Genomic DNA, 24336 nt, shown 5'->3' with positions numbered 1-24336 from the left:
ATTGAGCACCAATTAGCTCATATAAAACGTACTTGGCCACTCAAAGGGAGCATGTTTGCAAATATGGAGGGCATGCGTGTGCAAAAAATACTGTAAAATACACTGACGCCGATGTGAAGCCAGGCTAAGTCTATAATGTGTGATATTGCCCACTGAGCTATATATCTAAGCCTATCCTGTGTGATACAGTGATGTGAACTGTGATACTGAATGCTGAGCTGGTGTATCTAAGCCTCTTATGTGTGGTGCTGCCTCCCGTGTTGTGTATCTAAGCTATCATGTGTGATCCTGTCTGCTGAGCTGGTGTATCTAAGCTTATAATGTGAAATCCTGTCTGCTGCTACGGCGTATTTAAGCCTATTGCTAAGCCGAACATGTGTGATAATGTTTGACTGATAGGGCCAGATCCTAGTCTGTGGACCCCCCGGGCAACAAATGTGGGGGTTCCTAATTCCATGCAATGTTGGCTATTGGAGAGAACTCTGATCCTGACCCCTTATTTCCTTAGATGCCACGGTTAATGGCAACCACGGCATCTAAGTTGTTAGGGTGATCTAGGGAGGCTCCTCACCCTATCAACCCCCTGCAATGACAGCCAGGGGCCTAACAATGGCCTCCATGTCCACTATCCTAGCAGGACCTAATTGGATGCCTGTCAGCAGACCTTCAGCTGACGACAGACGGAGGTAAGTGGACCTTTTATTAAAAATAGTTGACTACCTCTGCGCCCTGGTATCTAAGTAATGCCACAATACAGTGCCCAAATTATAGCGCCATAGATTGCTCACGTAATACCATCCTACACTGATGAATATATAAGGTTAAGCTATTACCGACATCTGTGCCCAGTTCTATATAGCGCTGGCAAGGAGGGTTATGGGGCAACGTAACATATTTTCTGCTCCTAAATGGGTGATTTTCTGGGCTTTTCAGCCTTTTCTCACACTATATAATCTGTCCGTAACTTCTACGGTCTTGCAGAGCAGAGCTGGGTATACTGGAGGCGGCGTGAGATGCCGCTGATCTAGAAATCTCAGCGAGAGATAAGGAGGATTTCCTTGTGAGACAAGGACGTTGTGCTCGAGATGTTCCGATTTGCTGCAGTTCAGGCAGAAAAATTCCATTTTCCTTGTTTGTAAAATGACTTGAGATGAGAATGAACAGTCGGGCGGTGCGGAGAGGGCGAACGCTAAAAATAAACAGCCCAGCCTGGCTGCAGGCGGTCCAACACTACACCCTGCATCTGGAGACAGTGCAGGAACAGCAGAGTGCAGAGAGGTAAGACGGGCGTTAGTGACTTACAGGAATAGCAGAGTGCGGAGAGCATGGGGAGGTAGTGACAGGCCAGTTAAAGGGCTATTCCAGTCAGTGGATGAAATGACAAGTTTATACCCATCCACTGGGTAGATCGATGCGGGTCCCCGCCCAACTTCACAGTGTAGGACCCCTTCTCCCATTTCTGTAATATAGTTGCGAATGGGCTGCTGGTCGCACATGCGTGGTCGAAGCTCCGTTCATTTCAATTGGGCAGACAGGGATAGCCGAACACAGCGCTTGGCTATTTAGGTCAGTCCCATTGATGTGAATGGAGCGGCATCGCTCCATTCATTTCAATGGGGCTGAAGAATGGCTGTCTGTCTTTGCCATTGAGATAAATGGAGCCACTGTTGCGCATGTGCGACTAGCAGCCCATTCGCAACTATATTACAGAAATAGGAGAGTGGACCCTACATTATGAACACAGATCCCCATTTCTCAGAATCGGTGGGGGTCCCAGTTGTCATACCCACATCAATCTATCAGTTTTTACCCATCCAGTGTATGGGTGAAAACTTTTTATTTTATCTACTGAACAGACAACCCGTTTAAATAGCGAAATAGTGACCGAGCTGTAAGTGACATTCTGTCTGCCTGTAGCAGCCACTAGAGGGAGCTCCCTGCATACAGCTCTGATAGATCTCAGTAATGAAGCCTTAAATTCCCCCTAGTGGTGACTGTGTATTATCACAGTGCTGAGAGGTAGATAGTGGGAGGCAGGGACGTAGTTTTGTTCATAAATGGGAATACAGACTGTAGTACAGTTCTGGATGGAATAAAGTGTGAACTCCTACTGTGATGACTCCGTTATGGTATATGGTGACTATATGGAGGCTCCCACTGTAGCGGAGTCTTGTGGCAGCTAGCGTCACCCCTTTAAGGACATGAGGAAGAGTGGGGAGCGGGGGCCAGGTTACAGCTGCGCACAGTGCGGGATGTTGTGGCTTGGAGCGAGTAAACAGAGCCTGCTGTCACTGTGATCTGGGGAACTGCTGTGACAGGGACAGGCAAGACACAATAAGTGTGTGTCTGCAAGAGCAGAACAGCATGAAGAAGGCTTGTAGGGACAAGAGGGCAAGGGGCGAGCGGAAACTGGGAGATGGAGGAGAGACGCAGAAGAAGGGATGAAAGGCGGAGGAGAGGAATGGGAGAGGACTTAAGGAAAGGAGACTTGACATTGAATAAATAGGACAAGAAGGTAAAGAATGAAGGTAAAAGGGAAACGAATGAAAAAAATGGTGGATTAGTGGTAAATAGGCAGGAATGAAAGCGGTGTGTAATAATGGAGTGTCTGTGTTTCCGCGAACAAAGAGGCAGTGTGCAAAAATGAAGAGAAGTCTGTGCAAGAATGGAGAGCGAGAAAGAGAGTGATGTGTGCAAGGATGGAGAGCGAGACAGAGAGTGATGTGTGCAAGGATGGTGAGAGAGACAGAGTGATGTGTGCAAGGGTGGAGAGAGAGACAGAGAGTGATGTGTGCAAGGATGTAGAGCGAGACAGAGTGATGTGTGCAAGGATGGAGAGCGAGACAGAGTGATGTGTGCAAGGATGGAGAGCGAGACAGAGTGATGTGTGCAAGGATGGAGAGCGAGACAGAGAGTGGTGTGTGCAAGGATGGTGAGAGAGACAGAGTGATGTGTGCAAGGATGGTGAGAGAGACAGAGTGATGTGTGCAAGGATGGAGAGCGAGACAGAGTGATGTGTGCAAGGATGGTGAGAGAGACAGAGTGATGTGTGCAAGGATGGTGAGAGAGACAGAGTGATGTGTGCAAGGATGGTGAGAGAGACAGTGATGTGTGCAAGGATGGAGAGCGAGACAGAGAGTGATGTGTGCAAGAATGGAGAGCGAGACAGAGAGTGATGTGTGCAAGGATGGAGAGCGAGACAGAGTGATGTGTGCAAGGATGGAGAGCGAGACAGAGAGTGATGTGTGCAAGAATGGAGAGCGAGACAGAGAGTGATGTGTGCAAGGATGGAGAGCGAGACAGAGAGTGATGTGTGCAAGAATGGAGAGCGAGACAGAGAGTGATGTGTGCAAGGATGGAGAGCGAGACAGAGTGATGTGTGCAAGGATGGAGAGCGAGACAGAGTGATGTGTGCAAGGATGAAGAGCGAGACAGAGTGATGTGTGCAAGAATGGAGAGCGAGACAGAGAGTGATGTGTGCAAGGATGGAGAGCGAGACAGAGTGATGTGTGCAAGGATGGAGAGCGAGACAGAGTGATGTGTGCAAGGATGGTGAGAGAGACAGAGTGATGTGTGCAAGGATGGTGAGAGAGACAGAGTGATGTGTGCAAGGATGGAGAGCGAGACAGAGAGTGATGTGTGCAAGGATGGTGAGAGAGACAGTGATGTGTGCAAAAATGGAGAGAGAGACAGAGAGTGATGTGTGCAAGAATGGAGGGAGAGGGACAGAGAGTGATGTGTGCAAGAATGGAGAGAGAGACAGAGTGATGTGTACAAGGATAGTGAGAGAGACAGTGATGTGTGCAAAAATGGAGAGAGAGAGAGAGACAGAGTGATGTGTGCAAGAATGGAGGGAGAGGGACAGAGTGATGTGTGCAAGGATGGGGAGAGGGACAGAGAGTGATGTGTGCAAGAATGGAGAGAGAGACAGAGTGATGTGTACAAGGATGGTGAGAGAGACAGTGATGTGTGCAAAAATGGAGAGAGAGAGACAGAGAGTGATGTGTGCAAGAATGGAGAGAGACAGAGAGTGATGTGTGCAAGAATGGAGGGAGAGGGACAGAGAGTGATGTGTGCAAGAATGGAGGGAGAGGGACAGAGAGTGATGTGTGCAAGGATGGAGAGAGAGAAAGCGAGTGATGTGTGCAAGGATGGAGAGAGAGAAAGCGAGTGATGTGTGCAAGGATGGAGAGAGAGAAAGCGGGTGATGTGTGCAAGGATGGAGAGAGAGAAAGAGAGTGATGTGTGCAAGAATGGAGAGAGAGAGAAAGAGAGTGATGTGTGCAAGGATGGAGGGCGAGACGGAGAGTGATGTGTGCAAGGATGGAGAGCGAGACGGAGAGTGATGTGTGCAAGGATGGAGAGAGAGAGAGCGATGTGTGTGCAACAATGGAGAGGGAGAGGGTGCGCAGGAATAAAGAGGGAAGCATAGAAATTAAATCAAAGAAGTATGGAAATTAAGAAGAAAAGAATGTATAATTTACTCGATGGAATGAGAAAGTGAAGGAAAACGGGGTATAGAGATGAGCAACAGGATATGCAGGAGATAGAAGGGAGAATGGGGAGGAGATTACACAGAAAAGAGCATGTAAGATAATGTGTAAAGACAGGGAAGGAATGAAAAGAGACAATATAGAAGAATAGGAATGAAAAGCTAGAACAGGGAAAAAAGAGGCAGTGTGCAGGAATAAGAAAAAGAATAATGAGAAATCGAACGTCACAAAAGTTAATAAGGGTGGAGTATGGGAAGATGAATGGTAAGAGATGGAATCATGGGTATTAAGAGACAGTGAGAGGGAATGAAGAAATGATATGAAGCCAGAAATATTAAAATGAGAGATTTGAGAATGAGCATATACAGTATACATATAAGAGGAATTAGAGATGTATGTAAGTGCTGTAATAAGAATGCATGGAGATGGGATGGAAGGAATGAGAAGATGGAATGAAAGGAATGAGGAGAAAAGAGATCTAAGGAAAGGAAGGGATAGTTTGTATGAATGAAAAGAGACCATGTGCAAGAATGAACAGAAAATATGAGGAAAGAAGTATGAGTAGAAGAGAGATATGTAGGAATGAAGATGTATCCCGCAGGAATGAAAAGCAATAGAAAGGCAGAAATGAGAGGAATGAAGAGATATCAAACAGAGAAATATGGGAAGCAAGAGACAGGAGTGACAGTATGTATGCAAGAATGAGAACATAAGGGAAAATGGAAGCAAGAAGTGCGAGATATGGGAGGAGGGAAGGAATGAAAAAAGTATAGAACTGTCGAGACAAACTATTGAAATGAAAATAGAAAGAAAGTCAGGAATGAAGAGACTGCAAGAATGAGAGTAAAGGGTCAGGCATTAGGAAAGAACAAGAAATGAGAGATATGGGAGAGTAGAGATTTGGGGGTGATATATGGGCCATAGTAATGAGAGCGGGGGATAGTCTCCTGATTGTATAGGGGGGTAAGAGGAGGCATAAATGGAGAAGGGACAGCCATGACTACAGAAAGGAGGACAGAGCAGAGAGGCGTCGTGTGTCAGGGGCTGACCAGAGAGAACTCGTGATGGAGCGTGTACGGAAAGTGTGACACTCAGCACATGAGGACGAGATAACGCAATATGATCAGCGGCTACATAATGTAGACACAGCAACCATTATAAGAACTATTAGTGACAAGGGAGGTGGCTGTAGCAGCCAGAACCCATCATTAGTGCAGGATGGAGAATGATTGCTGTGGTATACATTTTCTGAATCTGTTTCCAAAAGGTGATACGATCTTCCTCGTCTATATCACCATGTAGTGGGAGGGGCAAACTCCATATCACATAGCTCCGCCCATGTCTATATCACCCTGAGGTGGGAGGGGCAAACTCCATATCATATAGCTCCTCCCTCTTGTCTGTGTCACTCTGTAGTGGTAGTAGCAGACTTCATATCTCATCACTCCTCTGTCTTGTTTGTATCGCCCTGTAGTAGGAGGGGCAGACTCATGACACAGAACTCCTCCCTCTTGTTGGTGTCACCCTGTGGTGGGATGAGCAGACTCCACATCATATAGCTCCTCCTTCTTGTTGGTGTCACCATGTGGTGGGAAGGGCAGACTCCATATCACATAGCTCCTCCCTCTTGTCTGTCACCTTGTGGTGGGAGGGGCAGACTTCACATCATATAGCTCCTTCTCCTTGTTGGTGTCACCGTGAAGTGGGAAGGGCAGACTCCATATCACATAGCTCCTCCTTCTTGTCTATGTCCCCTTGTGGTGGGAGGGGCAGACACCATACTATGTGTGTGAATTAAACTATACAACTTTTTCTTTTCTGTCCCCCCTCTTACAGAGCACAGAGACACAGCACACTTCTTATTTCTGTTTGGCACAAGTAATTGAAGACATGATGGCACAAGTTCTACACATGGAGACTCACTTCCCAGGTAACTGTGCAGCCTTCAATGTCACAGAGTTCTATGTAAATGCTATGTACACCTTTGCACTCACTTTTTCTGTTAATCAGTGGGCCACATTTAAAAACTAATCTACTACACCAGTTTCTGGTATTAAAAAATTTGCAAATTCTGGTGTAAACTGGTATTTGTGCAAAAATGTGCGACTTCTCTCCTTTCTGCAACAGCCCCACCACCTTTCTGAAAAGTGTCCTGGTTTGTCGGGAGGGAACGTGGCCACCACAGACCAACAGATTTATGTATGATTTATGCCAGAAACTGGTGTGAATTATACTGGAAATATACAGCAGGCCGGACCGGTATAAATTTCTGTTTGGGCGCAGGGGGGTGAAGAAATGTGCTGAATATATGAACAGCTGTATGCCTTTTCATGTCTTCAGCGAACTGTGCGCCTGGGTAAATTGTACTAAGCCCAGTGCAAAAAAATGCCAAGCTTATTAAATTTCCTCCAGTGTGTATTTTAAAAGGAAGACTTTTTGTAGTTGGTTTTAAATAAATAATTTTGATTCTATATAACTCCTATAATACTGCCTCCTATGTACAAGCATATAACTCCTATAATACTGCCTCCTATGTACAAGCATATAACTCCTATAATACTGCCTCCTATGTACAAGCATATAACTCCTATAATACTGCCTCCTATGTACAAGCATATAACTCCTATAATACTGCCTCCCATGTACAAGCATATACCTCCTATAATACTGCCTCCCATGTACAAGCATATAACTCCTATAATACTGCCTCCCATGTACAAGCATATAACTCCTATAATACTGCTTCCCATGTACAAGCATATAACTACTATAATACTGCTTCCCGTGTACAAGCATATAACTACTATAATACTGCCTCCCATGTACAAGCATATAACTACTATAATACTGCCTCCCATGTACAAGCATATAACTACTATAATACTGCCTCCCATGTACAAGCATATAACTACTATAATACTGCCTCCATATGTACAAGCATATAACTACTATAATACTGCCCTCTATGTACAAGAATATAACTACTATAATACTGCCCCCATATGTACAAGAATATAACTACTATAATACTGCCCCCTATGTACAAGAATATAACTACTATAATACTGCCTCCTATGTACAAGAATATAACTACTATAATACTGCCCCCTATGTACAAGAATATAACTACTAGAATACTGCCCCCTATGTACAAGAATATAACTACTATAATACTGCCCCCTATGTACAAGAATATAACTACTATAATACTGCCCCCATAGTACAAGAATATAACTACTATAATACTGCCCCCATATGTACAAGAATATAACTACTATAATACTGCCCCCTATGTACAAGAATATAACTACTATAATACTGCCCTCTATGTACAAGAATATAACTACTATAATACTGCCCTCTATCTACAAGAATATAACTACTATAATACTGCCCCCTATGTACAAGAATATAACTACTATAATACTGCCCCCTATGTACAAGAATAGAACTACTATGATACTGTTTATAGCCACTCTAATAATATAATTTACATATATTTGTCCAGGTAAATCTGTCCCAAATTCTTTATCTACCATGAAAGAGCATGAGGCCCCATATTCTGTGGAGACTCCTTATGGATATCGACTGGATCTGGACTTCTTGAAATATGTTGATGATATAGAAAAAGGCCACACCATTAAACGAGTGCCTGTCAGCCGCAGATCTCGTTATGGATCGTTACCCAGGGGCCCTGGATATACCGGATCGTGGTGGACATCTACTGAATCCCTCTGCTCCAATGCCAGCAATGACAGGTATTCTTGGTGAATCTCACTTTAATTAGACTTGTTTGGAGATCATCAGGATCTGATCTCTGGTTCTTGTTTTGCAGTCGTCATTCGTCTTATTCCTATTGTGGAAGAAGCTTTTACCCGGCATATGAAGTTAGGAGCGGATCTCAAACTTCAAGCAGCTTCAATCCCCGGGTTGAGAGAACATTGCTGGATGCTAGTAAGAAGCTAGAAGCTGGACAGTCTCGTCCACTTAGCCTTGGATGTAGGTCCAACAGCAACATGTCGACTCCGTCTCTTTCTCGTCTTCCCTCCTCATCGTCCTGTCAGCAGTTGTCTTCTTTTACTCCACTAAGTTCTGGGATGTCTACTCCAGTTTCTCCAACTCCGGTGCACCTTCAACATGTACGAGAGCAAATGGCCGTGGCATTGAAGAGATTGCGTCAACTGGAAGAGCAAGTTAAGATGATCCCAGTACTCCAAGTGAAAATTTCGGTGCTCCAGGAGGAAAAACGTCAGCTTAGTGTCCAACTCAAAAGCCAGAAATATCTAGGACACCCAGGAGGAAGCACTAAAGGCAAGACCAGAGGAGAACTCTACATTGAAATTCCTGAGGAAGAGCTAAAGGATGGAAGAAACATAATTGGAATTGGAGAAGAGGCAAATGTCGGTCAAGGAGGAAGTGAAGGTGAAGACAGGAAAGAGTTGGAAGGACATAAGGAACAAGAGGCTAAGAAGGAATGTTTGGCTTCCAATGGCAGACCTGTTAAGAAATTCTGCAGTGTTGGCGTTTGGGTAAGAGAAGTGGACCTCCTCCCTCATGGTCCACCTAGGCAGCTAGAGGCAGACAAACAGAAGCTTCTAGTACAGGCGTTATCCGCCAAAGTGGCGGTATTGGAACGGCAGCTTAGTCGGGCATTGACCGAGGTTCAAAACGCTAACCGCAAACTAGAGGACGCCGAGCGAGCATCGAGAGGTGAAGACACGTTAAAGAGAGAAAAGAAAGAGGATGTGAGAGCCGATGCTGTTAAAGTTGCAAGGGTGGAGCGAGGAAGCGAGGTGGTCTCCAGCACTAAGGTTGGACCTGGAGTCCAACCCCAGAGGTCACGAGATCTGGAAGGTAGAGGAGTAGGATTACCAAAAACTAGAGAAGAGGAGGAGAGAGTCTACAAGAGTCGGGAAGTGATGGAGAAACCACTTTTTACATCGACTGGACCTCCCATTCACGTCCATTTGGTCAAAAAGATCAGCATCACTGGGCAAAGCATTGAGGAGAAGAAAGGTAAGTGCTAGATTTTAGTAGTGACCTATCTAAGGGCACCAAAACCGTGTGCTCTGTCATAGTCCCCACAATTGAAGACCTACACTTCTTCCTGAATGTTATAGGTCTACAGCATAAGTCTTTATCATTCCACAAGTCTCTGCTATTGCTTCTTTGTGTCTTCAGGGCTCGATTCAGACAGTCAAAAGGAAGAGTTGTCTCCTTGCCTTACGGTTGAACAAAACATTCAGGGTACTGACGTTACTGCAGGTGATTCAGTGCCCAGGCAAGAAGATGGTGCAGGTAACACGAATTGTCATCTATTCTAATGTCAAGGAGGATTTATCTTGTATTCTCCATGAATAAGGACAGTGGTGGTCAACCCATCGCATTAAATAGGATGTCCTTCGTCCCCACAATGGAACAGACAGGTGGACATGTTCCGTCACTCTCCATTATGCTGAATAGGAAATTAGGAAGCGGCCCGCAGTGTTTTTATGTCCCGCTTTTGACTTGCAGAATAAAAATAAAATCTCGCAGCACCTTGTACAGTCCTAACTATTTGCCTTCGTTTACAGTGATGATCGCAAAGCTCCCTAATGTAGTGTTGGCCACCTGGTACTCCGATACAGGGGCAGCCATACTTATCCCTCAAATGCTCCCATATACTGCCATATTGAGTGCATCCCTTTCTTCCATAGGGAGGGCAGCAACGAAGGAGCCGCGTGAAACCCTGCATAATGGTGTGGGAAAAAGAACACAACTGGAACTAATTATCTATTTCAATCGGTGCATTTGTCTGCCGCGCATTAATGTACATGCCTTGTGGGCGCAAAAAGTACCGTAAAATAACGCCAATGTGCGCACGAAAAAGCATTGTTCATTCTGCAAATGCGCTTACACTCGTGTGAAGCCGGCCTAAATGAGATGTACAACCGATGCGCAGGGGCATTCTGTAAGGATCATTCGACCACATACTGTGTACATATGATGAACGCGCGCTGACCAACAGGCTTATTGTCAGTCAGCACTCGTTACTACGGGCAGATTATTGGGCAGTCTGTATTCACCTGGACAGCTGCGATTTTGATTAGTGGAAAAAAAATGACTGCTTTCCGTGCAATTTTATTTATTTTTTTTTTCACACACCTTTTAATGCACTTAAAAAAAAAAATCGCCAGGTCCTGGGTTCTTTTTTACCCCGTAATAACGTGTTAAAAACAGACCACACTTGCATTTTTTTTTAATGATCCCACTGAAATTAGTGGGTGATTGGCGAACAAGTATTAGTCTACGTTGGAGAGGCCATCACTATGTCATGCTGCCACCTTCTGGCCAAACTAATAAAAAAAAACAAAGCAGAATTAGGGCGCCTACCCACTTGCGATTTTTTTATTTTTTATTTTTTTTTTTCCTGTGATATTTTGCGTTTTTTCTCAAGAGCAATTAGTATAGAATGTGTTCTTGTCCATCTGGGGTTTTTTTTCCGTTTCGTGGGTTTTTTTCACATAGGAACTGTCAGTTGCATATGTCTCCTTATTTTTCTCTTAATGCACCCATGATTGTCAATGGAGGGCTGCAAAAAACGCGCGGAAAACGCATATCGGCTCGTTTTTTTCGCCGAGCCGATATACGTTGTCCTCGTGTGCAGGGAGGGGGGGAGGATGGAAGAGCCAGGAGCAGGAACTGAGCTCCCGCCCCCCTCTCTGCCTCCTCTCTGCCCCTCTGCACTATTTGTAATGGGAAGAGGCGGGGTGGGGGCGGGGCTAAGTTCTGTGTTCTTAAACACAGACGATACTTCGGCATGAGTTCCGTGCGACCACGTGAAAAAACCCCAGATTTTGTCTGAGCCTTATTGCACCTGGCCGTGTAAATCCAGCCTTCCTGGTTCTCGCAGAAGGGGAGACGGAGGGTGGAAATGTAAGGGTCTATATATCTTCCTTCTTTGCCGAGATCTGATTGCACGAAGTCCAAAATCTGAGGCTGCCCTCCGGAGAGATCCTGGTCGTCTCGCCATCATGGAGACCTGGTGTGGACTCCAATGGTGAATGACATTGATGTCCCCACATATAGAGTCCTCATGGAGCCAGGGAGGGTGCACATATCTATATTTTTACACAGGAATGGATTCCTCATTTTGTTTTGAATGTTTCGATATACAATTTGTATAGTTTTGGATTACAGGTCCGTATGGCGATAGTTTTGGTTAGCGTTGGCATTGTCATTAGAGATGAGCGAGCATACTCGCTAAGGGCAAATGCTCAAGCGAGTATTGTCCTTAGCGAGTACCTGCCCGCTCGGAAGAAAAGATTCGGGTGCTGGCAGGGGTGAGTGGTGTGTTGTGGGAGTGAGCAGGAGGGAGCGAGAAGGGGGGTGGAGAGATCTCCTCCCTGCCCCCTGCCGGCACCCAAATCTTTTCTCACGAGCGAGCAGGTACTTGCTAAGGACAAACTCGCTCGAGCATTTGCCCTTGACGAGTATGCTCGCTCATCTCTAATTGTCATTTTCATATTTATTTTATTTTTGTAACTTTTTTTAAGACATCTGGGGGTCATTTACATTGTATTTCTTTTAATTTTTTTATTTTACACTTTTACACGTATCCGTTGAGCGCTATGCAGCATAGAAAGAAGGAGGCAGAACCGGTTAAAAAACGCTTCTCCCTTCTCCTCCGGGTCCTCTGCTGTATTTGATAGCTGAGGACTCGTACTGCTTCTTCTAGATTGCAGCTGCAGAGGCTGCTATCTGCTATCGGAAAGCCCCGGACAAAGCGCCGTATATTTACGGTGCTTGGTCCTTTAAAGGGGTTCTGACATGAAGAAAAAAAAATTGTACTCACCTGGCCTGGCCTGGCCCGATCGCCAGGCATGTCCCCTCCAGCCGGCATCATCTTCTGTGCCTTTAAAGCAGAGCAGGAGCGGTCAAAAAGACCGCTTCCTGCTCTGGTCCGTCCGTCAGGCACTTCCGAGGTCAACGGACGGACCGCTCACAGCAAGCACGTCACAAGCAGTGCTTGCTGTGGGCGGCCCGTCCGTCCGGCTGAACTCCGGAGTGCTGCGCATGCGCAGTGGAGACGCAGCCCGTCCTGACTCCTGTCAGAGGGCACCTCTCCACTGCGCATGCGCGCGATCCCGGAGCGGCGCGGCTGCTGGAGGAAGAAGACTGCCTGCCGGGAGATGACCCCCCGATGTCAACAACAACAGAAGACAAGGTAAGTGTTATCTTTTTATGCTTTAGCAGCCATTAACCCATGGGTTCCCTGGGTCCATTAGGCAGACCAGAGAACAATGGCTGCTAAAGCATGAAAACATTATTCATGTCAGAACCCCTTTAAGAGGTGAAAGCATCCCTCCGATTTCAGGACAAAGTTCTGTCCTGGGCCCTGGAAGGTTTATTACCTGCAATTGTTCCCTGCTGTCTGTCTGATCTGCCACTGTCGGCTTCCATTTTCAGCTGTCCAAAATGGCCAACACAATCTTCAAACTACCTTATCCCCATAGTCCATTGATAGTGTTAGATTACCAGTGTATTATACCTGCTTTGACATTGGCCACTGCTGCTCACATGATGAGTATTGGCCAATCGGAGAGCAGTGCACAATGTGAATGTCACTAGATAGAAAATTGGCCATTTTTGACATCCAAAAATGAAGACCGAAACTGAAAGATCAGATAGCAGAGAACAAGTGCAGGTAATATCCCACCCCCTCCGGTCCCAAGACAGGGTTTTGCACTGAAACAGGAAGGTTACTTTAATTCACCCTATTGATTAATTTTCTATGTTTATGGGAATACGGAATTGTGTTGTAATTATATTTTATGGTGTTTTTCAGGGAAAGAAATTCTTCCGGATGAATCGGAAACAAAATCTCCGTTTTCCGTGATTAATGGAGAGTAAGTGACGGAGGAGTAGCTATTATTTATGGGGCCCTGTAATAAAGTCAGGAACTGTCAGCCTGTGGAAATAACCACACTGCAGTTTAGCGATTTAATTAATCTGGTATCCAATAATCTAGAAAGGCTCAGAATCCAGCAACTATCAGAGATCATAGATGTCGGATAAAACAAATTTTATTGCAGATGCAATGTTATAATGTAAGGCCAAACCTACACAGCTGCAGTGGTTCTCCAGTCGATGCTGTTCTTACAGTCCATTTCTTGATTTCCTGCACTCCTGCCTATCCCAACACCCCTCCTCCATCCACTGATCTTATATGTAACACGCCTGTTGACCATTTATTTATTAGCAATCAAAATTTTCTGCTAATTAATTTCTTAATGCCTGGGGCCACCACTAGAGGGAGCTCAGAAGCTTACTGCATACAATGCAATAGTAACACCGTATGTATAGTAAGCTCCCCCTAGTGGTGGCTGCAGGCAGACAGAACTTCAATATTTCCGTGTCTATGCAGGGGATTTGGCGTTCTATATCAGAAAAACAAAGCTTTAACCCCTATAGGGGGTATTAAGAAATAAATCTGCACAGAATTTTGGACCTGAAAACAATTTGATGGACCTTCACTTTAAGACTCTTCTTTACTGGCTTTTTGTAGAATGGACACAGCGTCTTCAGAAGATTCTGGAACTATGGAGAATCCATCTGACAGTGAAAGCACAGAAAGTGAATATCACGAGGCCAGTGAGGGGTTGGCAATGGCCCAAGCTGACATACAACTACCAGTCGCACCCAGCAGCCAGCCGAAAGATACGGAGAGGCACAAAGCTCCAGACAGCCCGGCGACCAGCTCATCCCCCACTAGTCTGGTGCCCAGGTAACCCTAGTGCGGATCTGTTTACTAGCCTTGACCAGATTTGATAGCCCTATATCAGGTCTCCCTGCTGTTCCGGATTCAGTGGGAAATTTGCTGTTTTTGGGGCTGTCCAGGGGGGCGGGAGACAAGTCCTACAGAGGTGGCTGGGAATGGAGAAAAATGAAAACGGACTATGCTCGGACCCCCACAGCTCGGTCTGTAATGGGCCCCTGCTTACTTTCGGGTAATGTGATCACCTGCATCTATCACAGCTGAGGGTCGACTGCAGCAATTACGTGGTCATAATATCCGAAAGTGAGTGATGGGATCGGAGCTGTGCGGACCGGAGTGTCAGAGGGAGAAAAAGAGGTGAGTAAAGGCTGTTTTCTTATTTTCCTGTATAAAAGAGGGCATTATTGAGCCGGGGCATTATTACTTATGGGGCATATGGGGTGCTATAACTGTGAGAGGCAGACTAAGGCTACTCTCACACGTGCGTTCACAAAACGCCACGTTCAGAACTGCAGCATTATACTGCATTTTCGAGCAGCATTGTCAAACGCATAGTGCTGTGTTTGACAGCGTTTTTTAACGCACCCATCATTGTGATGGCTGATGAGGTGCATTGAAAAGTGCGAAAATAGAGCAGAAGGCTTAAAAATCACAGCGTTTGAGCACAGGTCTGCAAAACCCCATTGATATCAATAGAGGCGTTGTACCGCGATTAGTGTGGCGTTTGAAATGCCACACTAATCACGGTAAAAAGCTGTCTGTTTCAGAGTGTCCCTATGGTCATTATTACTGTGAGGTGGTTACTATGGGTCACTGGTACTGTTTAAGGGTCATTAAGAGGCACTGAGGGGCACTATTACTGTAAGGGGGAACTAAAGGATAATGTTACTGTGAGGGGCTCACTATGGGGCACTATTACTGTGAGGGGCTCACTATGGGGCACTATTACTGTGAGGGGCTCACTATGGGGCACTATTACTGTGAGGGGCTCACTATGGAGCTCTATTACTGTGAGGGGCTCACTATGGGGCTCTATTACTGTGAGGGGGTCACTATGGGGCTCTATTACTGAGAGGGGCTATTTCAGAGAGAGACACTGGAAGATGCTATTACTATGAGGAAACACATAGGGCATTGCTCAGCATAAAGGGGGTATGGATTAGCATAAACATTGGGCGATGCAAAGAATTGTCCTTTTTGTCAAAAAGTTGGGTGGTATGCTGTATGACGCTCTGGCAGGATATTTGTGTATTGGAGTAAATATTTGGTGCTTTTAATGATCTCACGGATGGATGAACTCCGCTAGAAAGAAAGGGGCCATGTTTAGGTTGACCCTGTCCTCCTTGCCCAATGGCTGTGTCCATCTCAGTCTTCCAACTCGGTCCCCATTGTGTCTTGATACAGGGTGGAGCTCAGTAATGTCCTGATCTCGGGCTGCGTCACTATACAGAAATCTCTTGATGATCCTGATGTCCATACAGATGCAGAAAAGGTAAGAGGGATACATGGAAACATGAGCGCAAGTTAGTTATCACATGGTTTACCATTGTGGAACCAAAGGTCCCAGCTAGCAACAGTCACCCTTGGTGGAACAATGTATCAGTTTGTAAGGTATGCTGAGAGTTGTAGTTCAGGGAAGGCACATGTAACTACTTACATCAGTTGCTTTGAACCTATGGGGCTGGTACTACAACTCCCAGCATACTAGGAAATCTGCAGAACTGGACCATCACGGCGTGCTGGGTGTTATAGTTCCACACCAACAAGCTACACATCACTGTCATGAGCTACCGATCCCTTAAGGTTCTTTTACACGGAACCATTACACTAGTCAACAAATCAGGTTGGTTTAACTAATTTTGGGGTGCTGAATTCAGTGGAAGTATCAGATTCTATTCATCACATCATATTTTTGAGATACACAGCATTATTACATAAACAATAATACGGTATTGCCAAATATTGTCTGGTTTTGAATTAAAAAAAAAAAACACTCAGAACTCGGTAATGTATTTGTGAATGAAACTCAAAAAATACCGCTATGCTGAGGTAAGAATGAAGAGAAGTGCTTCATGCAGATTACAACAAACACCAAACAGCAGTACAGATAGGCTCATGTCGGTAACCTTCCTGCTCAACTACATTGTTCTGCCATCTAGTGACCATTTTTAGAACTTCATCCGCTGTGTGTTACATTCAACTAAGGAGTTTAGCTCAGTCACTGGTTTATATTTATATGAATAACTCAGCAGAAAATGAGCCCAAACACAAAAACCTTTTTAAAATAATTGAAAAAAATCTAAATTACATAAAAACCGTGATACATCACTTCTAAAGGTAAATTCAGATTCTACACCCAAAAAAATAAGAATTGATATATCGCACACCAGATGCAGAAATGCTGCTGAGCAGTGTTATTGTTCACAAAATCGTTCAAACGTGCGAAAATGAATGATAATCATTCAGTGTAAACATAGCCACCGATCGAAGGGTTAATGATAAATTGTTAGCTCATCGTTCATTTTATGCATTATCGTTGGCTCTTTCACTAATCTTTTTTGGTTTAAAAACGGATCATTTCGTCATTCTGAATTCTACATGGAATGTGACAACTGAACACTTTCTGTTGTGAACGAGCCAACGATGTATCCGCCTGTATGAACAGCCTGCCCGGCCGGACTCTGACGTCAGCCGCTCTCGTTCACATGAGAAACCGTTTGGTGTAAACGGATGCTTACATCGTAAAACTCAATAACTCGTCTTTAACCCCTTCTTGTCCTGCGTTATATTGCCATTCTTTTCAGGAACCAGGAGGCTAGTGCCGGCCTTAGGGTAGATACCACCCTGTACGGAAATTATTTTGTTGCCTCTGCAGTAAGAAAAAAAAAATGTATTGCACAGATACAGTCAGTCTGCCTTTTTCTACTGGTTGTGTAAAAAAAACACCTTGGTAAATAAATACTGTATCAGAACCAAGCTCATAACATAAGAACAGCACCAGAACCAAGCTCATAACATAAAAACAGCACCAGAATCAACCCCACTACATAAATACAACACCAGAACCAAGCTCATAAGTACAGCGCAAACCAACCTCAGTATATAGATACAATACCTGAACCAAGCTTATAACATAAATACAGCACCAGAGCCAGGCTCATAATGCAGCCTCAGGACCAAGCTCATGACATAATTACAGTAATAGAATCAAGCGACTATGTTGCAGAAGTGCTGTTAGACTGACAGTGGTATGTCAGAAGAGAGGAGACAGAGCCAGGAGGAGGATGATTCGTGTAGCGTCACAAGACGTTAGCACGCAGAGGAAGAAGATCTGGTCAGGCAGATCTAGGGGGATGATCACCCCCAGCCCAGATCTGCCTAGCACCCCCCCCCCCCCCCCAACAATCTGGTGGCTGGTACCCACTGCAACCACACGGGTCACATGTAGCTAGGAGGCTCAGGATGAACAGTGCTATCCTCCCAGATAAGGCAGTACTGTAACACTGTGCGCACATCTGTGCCCCTCTGTTGTAGGAACCTTCGACGTTGATTTCTGGGAATGACACAAGAACATATCGCACAATTAGGGGTCTCGCTAAAATGCCGTGCTGCTCTCTATAAAGTGGAGAATATAATATAACAGATTTACTTGGACACGCATGTCATATGATAACATTACTTCTATATGTGCGATGTGTTTAGGCAGCATCACATGAATCTGTAATGAAGGAATGGATGAAACTCTTCCGTCAGAAGGAGGTGGAGCCCGCCATCATCCGCCATCATTTAAATGTATTCCGTGCCATGTCTCCACGTCTCCTGGAAGTCATCGTAAACATGGCCGACGCTAAAGGGAACACCGCAGTCCACTATGCTGTGTCCCAGTCTAACTTTACTGTGGTCAGGCAGCTACTGGATACTGGTAAGAGCACCTATACCGCTTATTGGTTGGGTGGGCAACAACACGAGTCTCCGTTTACATGGAGGGATCTAGACGCCAACAGTAAATTTCACATTGTAATATGATCTAATGAATGTATTCTGTGGAATGTTTTTATTGATATGCAGTACTTACTCTCTGCCAGTAGATGTCAATGTTGTGTATGGCTACACTGATTCAAAGCTACGATCCCCCGATTTGCTATAACCGCTCCAATTGCAATGTTGATTTTGCACCAAAATGTGTCAAAATTCAGGGTCCTCTAATTCTGAATGGGAATCTGCAGTGTATTTGATACAACGCAGATTTTAAATCCACATTATGAAAAAATAATTGCAGTATCCATTCTTGACCATTTTCATGTGCAAATTGCAATGAGTGCGGCTAAATCCAGGTATGGACCTCCAAGGGTCAGCCTCCGATTTCTGCTGTCGATCGAGCGGATGGAGATTTTGAACAGAGAATCTGCCATGTGACCAAGGCCTAAGGCCTCTGCCGCACCTCTTCTGGTTATTTCTGTTATTCGGCTCGTCACAGTAGCTGAAGAATGACAATAATTGAAGCAACAGGCAGGAATTGCACCTGATGGATGCCACTGACAGCGTGGCATGCTGCGCTGTGTAGTCCAGGATTTAGTGCTAGATCTTCACTGGAGGCTCCGACCGATGTGAACAAAGCCTGAGGCTACGTCTCCATGGGACGCTTTGTACGCAGTGGATTTTGGCGCAGATCTAGGGGAGGATTTACCGCAGATTTTACCCCCTGCTGTGGATATTCATTTTAATGGTTCTGATAGTAATGACCGAGTACAAGTGTTGGGCTGTCTCTGGCTGTCACTGGAGTGCTGCTGCATATGTACGACTGCCGCTCTATTCAATCTCCTTCTCACTTGAGGGGTGCAGTGAGGAGGGGAGGGAAACGCAGGACCAGTGTTCTCAGAATCAGTGGGGGTCTCAATGAGACCCCCAACAATTAGGCTTTTATCACCTATTAACCCTTTTAACTTGATAAGGACCAAGCGACGTAAATTTACTATTTAATATTAAAAATATGGCGTGGGATTAAAGCTCCTACTCCTGCAATGTAGCCGGAGCATGTCGGGTTTACAGCTGAGGACCCTGAGGAGAAGTGATTTAACCGCTTCTGCCTTTTCTCCTGCAGCGCTATGTAGTAAATAGGGAAAGCCGAAGTGCTGCTTTTGCTGTTACGTGATCACCGTGTGCCTATGCCCACAGCAGAGCTACAGGGTTCTAGCCATCCCAGATCCGCTCTCCCAGTGACTACTGTCACTACAGGGGGATGTTTTCCCCTGTAATTGGGTCTCGTATGGATGCCCTAGCTACAGTAGAAAAGTGTGAAATTAAAAAAAAAGAGAATGTGAATCATCCCTGGAGGGCTTACATGACATCATGGGGGACATAGCTGATGAAAAAAATTGTTACAAAAAAAAAAAAGGGGAAAAAAATTAAATCTAGCCCAATATATCATGAGGGGTGGGGGGAGCAGAAATAATTTTGGTAACTAAAGAAAAAAATAGTGCTGTAAAAACCCTAAAAAACGTTTTGGGTCCTTTAGGGGGTTAAAAGGGGTATTTTCCATCTTGGCCCATCATGACTGAGATGAGATTACCCCTCTGTAAGTCACAACTAGGGTGGCTAAGGGCGTAGCAACAGCTGAACGGGCTATGCTATAACTCCCGACCACCACATTGTGTCAGTCCAGGGGTGGTCTCGTTCAGATTATGCGATGGGTGTCATCCTTTTTTGACGTATCCTTTGGTCTTTCAGTATGCTGCACTACTTCATCCGGGATTTTGTGCCAGATTTGGGCAGGAGCCTCTGACCTAGATGTGAGCATAGTCTAACAATGCTCTAAAAACTTCCTATTTAATGTAGTAGGCGGAAAATTCCTATAGAAATGTACCAATCAATGCAATGTGGCTGGCAAAATACTTACCCCACCTCATGGTCCTTCACACTCACTCAGGAGAACCCAGCATGCTCGTGCATCACATGGGTAGCCTATTAAAGCATACGCTGTAATGCTAAATTTTACCTCCGGGAGTGCTGCAGGGAAATTGAACACTTACTGCCAGGTTTATCCTTGGCTTATAACTGATCGCTAGGGGCTCCAACCAGCAGGACATACTGTAATTTGCAAATTTTTAGGGGGCCCTATTTATTTCAAGTGTTTCAAGTATTTCCGGTGTTCTCCTCTGCTTGGATATAACCCCATTTCCTATTGAATGTTAAAACAAACTCCTTTCTTGCACCTTTTCCTGTACGTACCCCATTTTCTTTCCCAATCTCAATGCAAACTTGAAACCGGCGCTCATGCTCTCTCCCCCTCCTCTGCTTCTTACGTTCCCCCAGGCCTGTGTGATGTGAACAGACAGAATAAGGCCGGATTCACTCCTCTCATGCTCACGGCTCTGGCAGCCTTCCGCTCCAACGAGGACATAGAAACGGTCACACAGATGCTGCGTCTTGGAGATGTCAACTGCAGAGCCAGCCAGGTGTGTGCTCACAGACGGGGTCTAATTAAAGGGTAACTCCACCACCATCTTATCATTGTGACTACCACAGCGTAAAATAAGGCAATTACTGCTAAGGGTACGAAAAAACGGTACCGCTCCTCATATAAGTCACTCGGCTTTCCCAGACATCTGAATGGCTAATTTGCATAGTTATCCAGAAGTAAGAGACACGCAATTACATACAAGGCCTACTAGCTAGAAGGAATCCAGGCATGGCGGCTGACAGCTGCTCTGAACAAGGACTTAGGATATTTAATCAACAGTTTGGGGGAAACTCGAAAGTCCATGATGCTTTGTAGCAAAATGCTATATTAACCCCCACAGGACCAGGTTGTTCCGGTCCTAAAGGACCGGGCATTTTTTTTAAGGGATTTTACCCATGTGATGGTTTTACAGCCCTATTTCTTTTTCTTCTGCTATGGCAGATTTAGGTCCACGGGTGGATTTGATTTGCGGAATCCGCGCAGAAGATCCACAAATCAAGGAGCCCATAGGAAAACATGGGCGTCCGCGAATGAAATAAAGCATGCGGATTTGATTTGCGGGCCTTTCGGTCCGGAAAACAAATCATTGCATGCTCCATTTCAGTGCGGATCCCGCATGGACGGCATCCATTGAAGTCAATGGAAGCCATCCGATCCGCGGCCTTTCCCCAATTGAATTGCGGAAGGGTCGCAGATTCTGTGGGAAAGCAGGAGTTTACAAAAAAGTACTGCGCATCGCGCCGGCCGGCATTTCCACACGCATCTGCAGACCAGGAAATAGAAGACCTGTACAGTAAGCAGAAGACCCGAACAGGTAACGCAGTGTCCTCGGCCGCGGGCAGGGTCAAGTTCCGCTGTGGGTTCCCGCATGTAGAAACCGATCCGCCCATGGACATTGGACATTACTTATTCAAATCTGCCAGAATTACATCTCCTATTATGCCATGCTCCACATTTATTATGTATTTAAGGGCTTATTCACACAAGGGTATATTGGACACCATTTTCACGGCCAGCGGATATATGCTATGATCTGATGCATTGGATTCCAATGCATCAGATCACACAGGCGTATTCCCATGGTGTTAAAGCGCCCGAACGGCCAATATAGCCTTGGGCACTTTTACGCCAGGCAGGAAAGATAGTACTGGAACTATCTTTCTGCCCGGAATACATCGGCCGCTGCATAGACTCCTATGGGAGCCAATGACAGTGACCAGAGAAGGGAGGGGGCAGGTAGTTTAGCAGCGTGACTGCTAAACTCTCTCCTCCTCTCTTTCTCTCTCCTCCCCTCCGGCTGTTTGCAATAGGAGGGGGCAGAGCTAAGATCTGCCCCCTCCCATTCCTGGCTGCAGACAAGGGGAGGGGGGGGGGAGCTTAGCTCCGCCCCTCCCATTGCAAACAGCCAGAGGGGAGGAGAGAAGAGGTGAGCCGGTGATATACGCTTGTGTAAATAAGCCCTTAGACAAATTTTGAGCCTCTTTACAAAATTAAAAATTTGACTAGAAAAGTGTTGTTATAACCAGCACAAGTTATTTTCTTAGACCGGCACCTCATAAGCCAGTCTGAATAAGGGAAGCACCTGGCTACAACAAATGTATTAACAGGAGCAAGACGCAGAATACATTTATTTCACTTGGCAACCCCCTCCGTGCGCCAGTTGAAGACTTACTCAAGCTCACCCCCTCAGGCTACTCCCCACCCTGTGCTTTTTTGCACCAGAATTTGTCTTACATGCTTTGCGCCATATTTATGATGTGTTTTAGACACTTTCAAACACTTTTCATCATGCCTAACAAATATGGAGTTGAGCAAAAGGCCTTGGCTGAAATGTGCTGCCATGTGCCTGAATTTAAGGGAGTCATAGTGATAAACTTGGAATATAAAAGAAATTCTAGTCTAACTTTGCACTAATTTTTAGACCATATTAGTAAAATCATTTTAAGGTCCAAAACTCCTTCTAAATTCATGATCTATCATTTTTACCATTTGCCAGACAGCACCTAACCCCTGCTTTCTTTTAATAGCCATTGAGTTTAATGATAATATTCTGACTTCCTGCAGCTGCCACAAGGGGGAGCTCACTGAAGACAGATTAACTGAATTTAAATGGAAGCCCCCACAGACATGAGAAAAGAGAAGAATGGGAAATATTTCCCATTGTGTGATTTTTCTGAACTGTGTGATAAATAGAAATATACATTTGTTTGCTTTATTTCAGGCAGGACAGACGGCTCTGATGCTGGCGGTCAGTCACGGACGTCTGGATGTGGTGCAGGCTCTTCTGCAGTGTGGGGCGGATGTAAATGTGCAGGATCACGATGGCTCCACTGCGCTTATGTGTGCTTGTGAACACGGACACGTGGATATCGTAAGCCTCCTACTGGCTGTTCCCCGTTGTGATATAGCGCTTACAGATAACGTAAGTCATTATTGGGTAATGGTGTACCCTCTGCTATATGTGGTCTTTGAGTAAACACGTTCAAGGTCACACTGTAGGGGGCCTTAGGGAGCACTGAGGCAGATTTAAGTTTATTTCCACTTTATGTCATCCAGGGCAAAGGTTTAGCTTGTTGCCCCAGCTCTGGCAAAAGACAGTGGCCTGCTGCTGCATACCCCTTGGCACCCAGCACCTGGGGCACATGCCAACTAGCCCCTCATCTCAGCTGCTGTGGAAAGACATTAGCGATGCAGTACCTCCTTTTTCATAATGAGGTTCTGAGGCAGCTGCTGTGCGTATTATATAGTACAATATCCTGGCTGCAGCAGCACCTCGTTTAAGATGGGTAAGACTTGCTCTTCCCTCCAAGTAGGACAGGTCAGGCTGTAGAGGTGCAGGAGGCGGTGAGAAGAGAAGGGGCCACAGAGTGTAACCTGCACCACCATCATGGCAGGCAGGGGGCGTCCGTTCTGTATAATGGTGTAATTCTGACATGCATAAGACACGTGTCATACATGTATAATAACTGCCTGTCTCTTTGTTAGGATGGGAGCACAGCTCTGTCTATTGCGTTGGAAGCTGGGCAGAACGACATAGCAATGCTTCTCTATGCTCATAATGCCAAGTCCTCCGCTGCGGTGAGTAACAGCCCACAGGCTAATGGGGGATGAAGCAACTGGGGAAGGTGTGGGTGGTGGTGAATGCCACAGCAGGCGGTAGTCCACTGGTTTGCGAGGTAATTGGACATGACCCGCTGTGTTACATGATGGAGTGGAGGTTATAGGCCTTGATTAGTGAGGTACAGGGTCTTAGAGCGGCATTACATATGCCTGTGGCCGCAACCACGGGAGGGGAAGGGTGAAAGAGACCCTGCACCTGAGCATCTGCCTCCTGCGCAGGAGCGTTGGAGACCTCATTGGTGGATACAGGTTCTATGCTGAAGCAAACTGAACTTTACTTCCAAACGGTGCATGTTTAGTAATCTCCGGGATACCCGGGGTGCGCAGCGTAAAAAAACATTGCAAACAATGTAAAATACTGGACAGTGCTACAGGTAGCCTTGCTCAAGCTAATCTGGGGCAATTTAAGTCATTAACTTAAGCAGTGGATGCTATCAGCCTCAGACGGGAAACACGTTTTAGAGAGCCGTTGGCTAACTTGCAGAAAGTCCCGAAGTTGGCAATGC

The 24336-nt window shown here is 45.6% G+C and overlaps 1 protein-coding gene across 3 annotated transcripts in view; it reads left to right on the top strand.

The window, feature by feature from the left end:
• The window catches only part of KANK2 (KN motif and ankyrin repeat domains 2), a 65834-nt gene that overhangs the window by 38426 nt on the left and 3072 nt on the right, over nt 1-24336 (top strand). The window contains exons 1-12 of one of the 3 annotated variants that reach the window (XM_066593617.1): nt 1151-1278; nt 6330-6423; nt 8002-8251; nt 8329-9509; nt 9675-9791; nt 13321-13381; nt 14041-14259; nt 15655-15742; nt 17953-18172; nt 20563-20705; nt 22932-23132; nt 23696-23788. In XM_066593617.1, the coding sequence (XP_066449714.1) occupies nt 6384-6423; nt 8002-8251; nt 8329-9509; nt 9675-9791; nt 13321-13381; nt 14041-14259; nt 15655-15742; nt 17953-18172; nt 20563-20705; nt 22932-23132; nt 23696-23788 (2613 nt within the window). In that variant the 5' untranslated portion in view covers nt 1151-1278; nt 6330-6383. Of the gene's footprint in view, nt 1-1150; nt 1279-6329; nt 6424-8001; nt 8252-8328; nt 9510-9674; nt 9792-13320; nt 13382-14040; nt 14260-15654; nt 15743-17952; nt 18173-20562; nt 20706-22931; nt 23133-23695; nt 23789-24336 lie in introns of those variants that run through there. The other 2 variants (XM_066593616.1, XM_066593618.1) reach the window with 2 other exon arrangements.

Source organism: Eleutherodactylus coqui, chromosome 2 (assembly GCF_035609145.1).
Source record: "Eleutherodactylus coqui strain aEleCoq1 chromosome 2, aEleCoq1.hap1, whole genome shotgun sequence".
Lineage (NCBI taxonomy): Eukaryota > Metazoa > Chordata > Amphibia > Anura > Eleutherodactylidae > Eleutherodactylus > Eleutherodactylus coqui.
The sequence above is the reverse complement of the archived record's forward strand: the minus strand, read 5'-3'. Positions and strand labels throughout refer to the sequence as shown.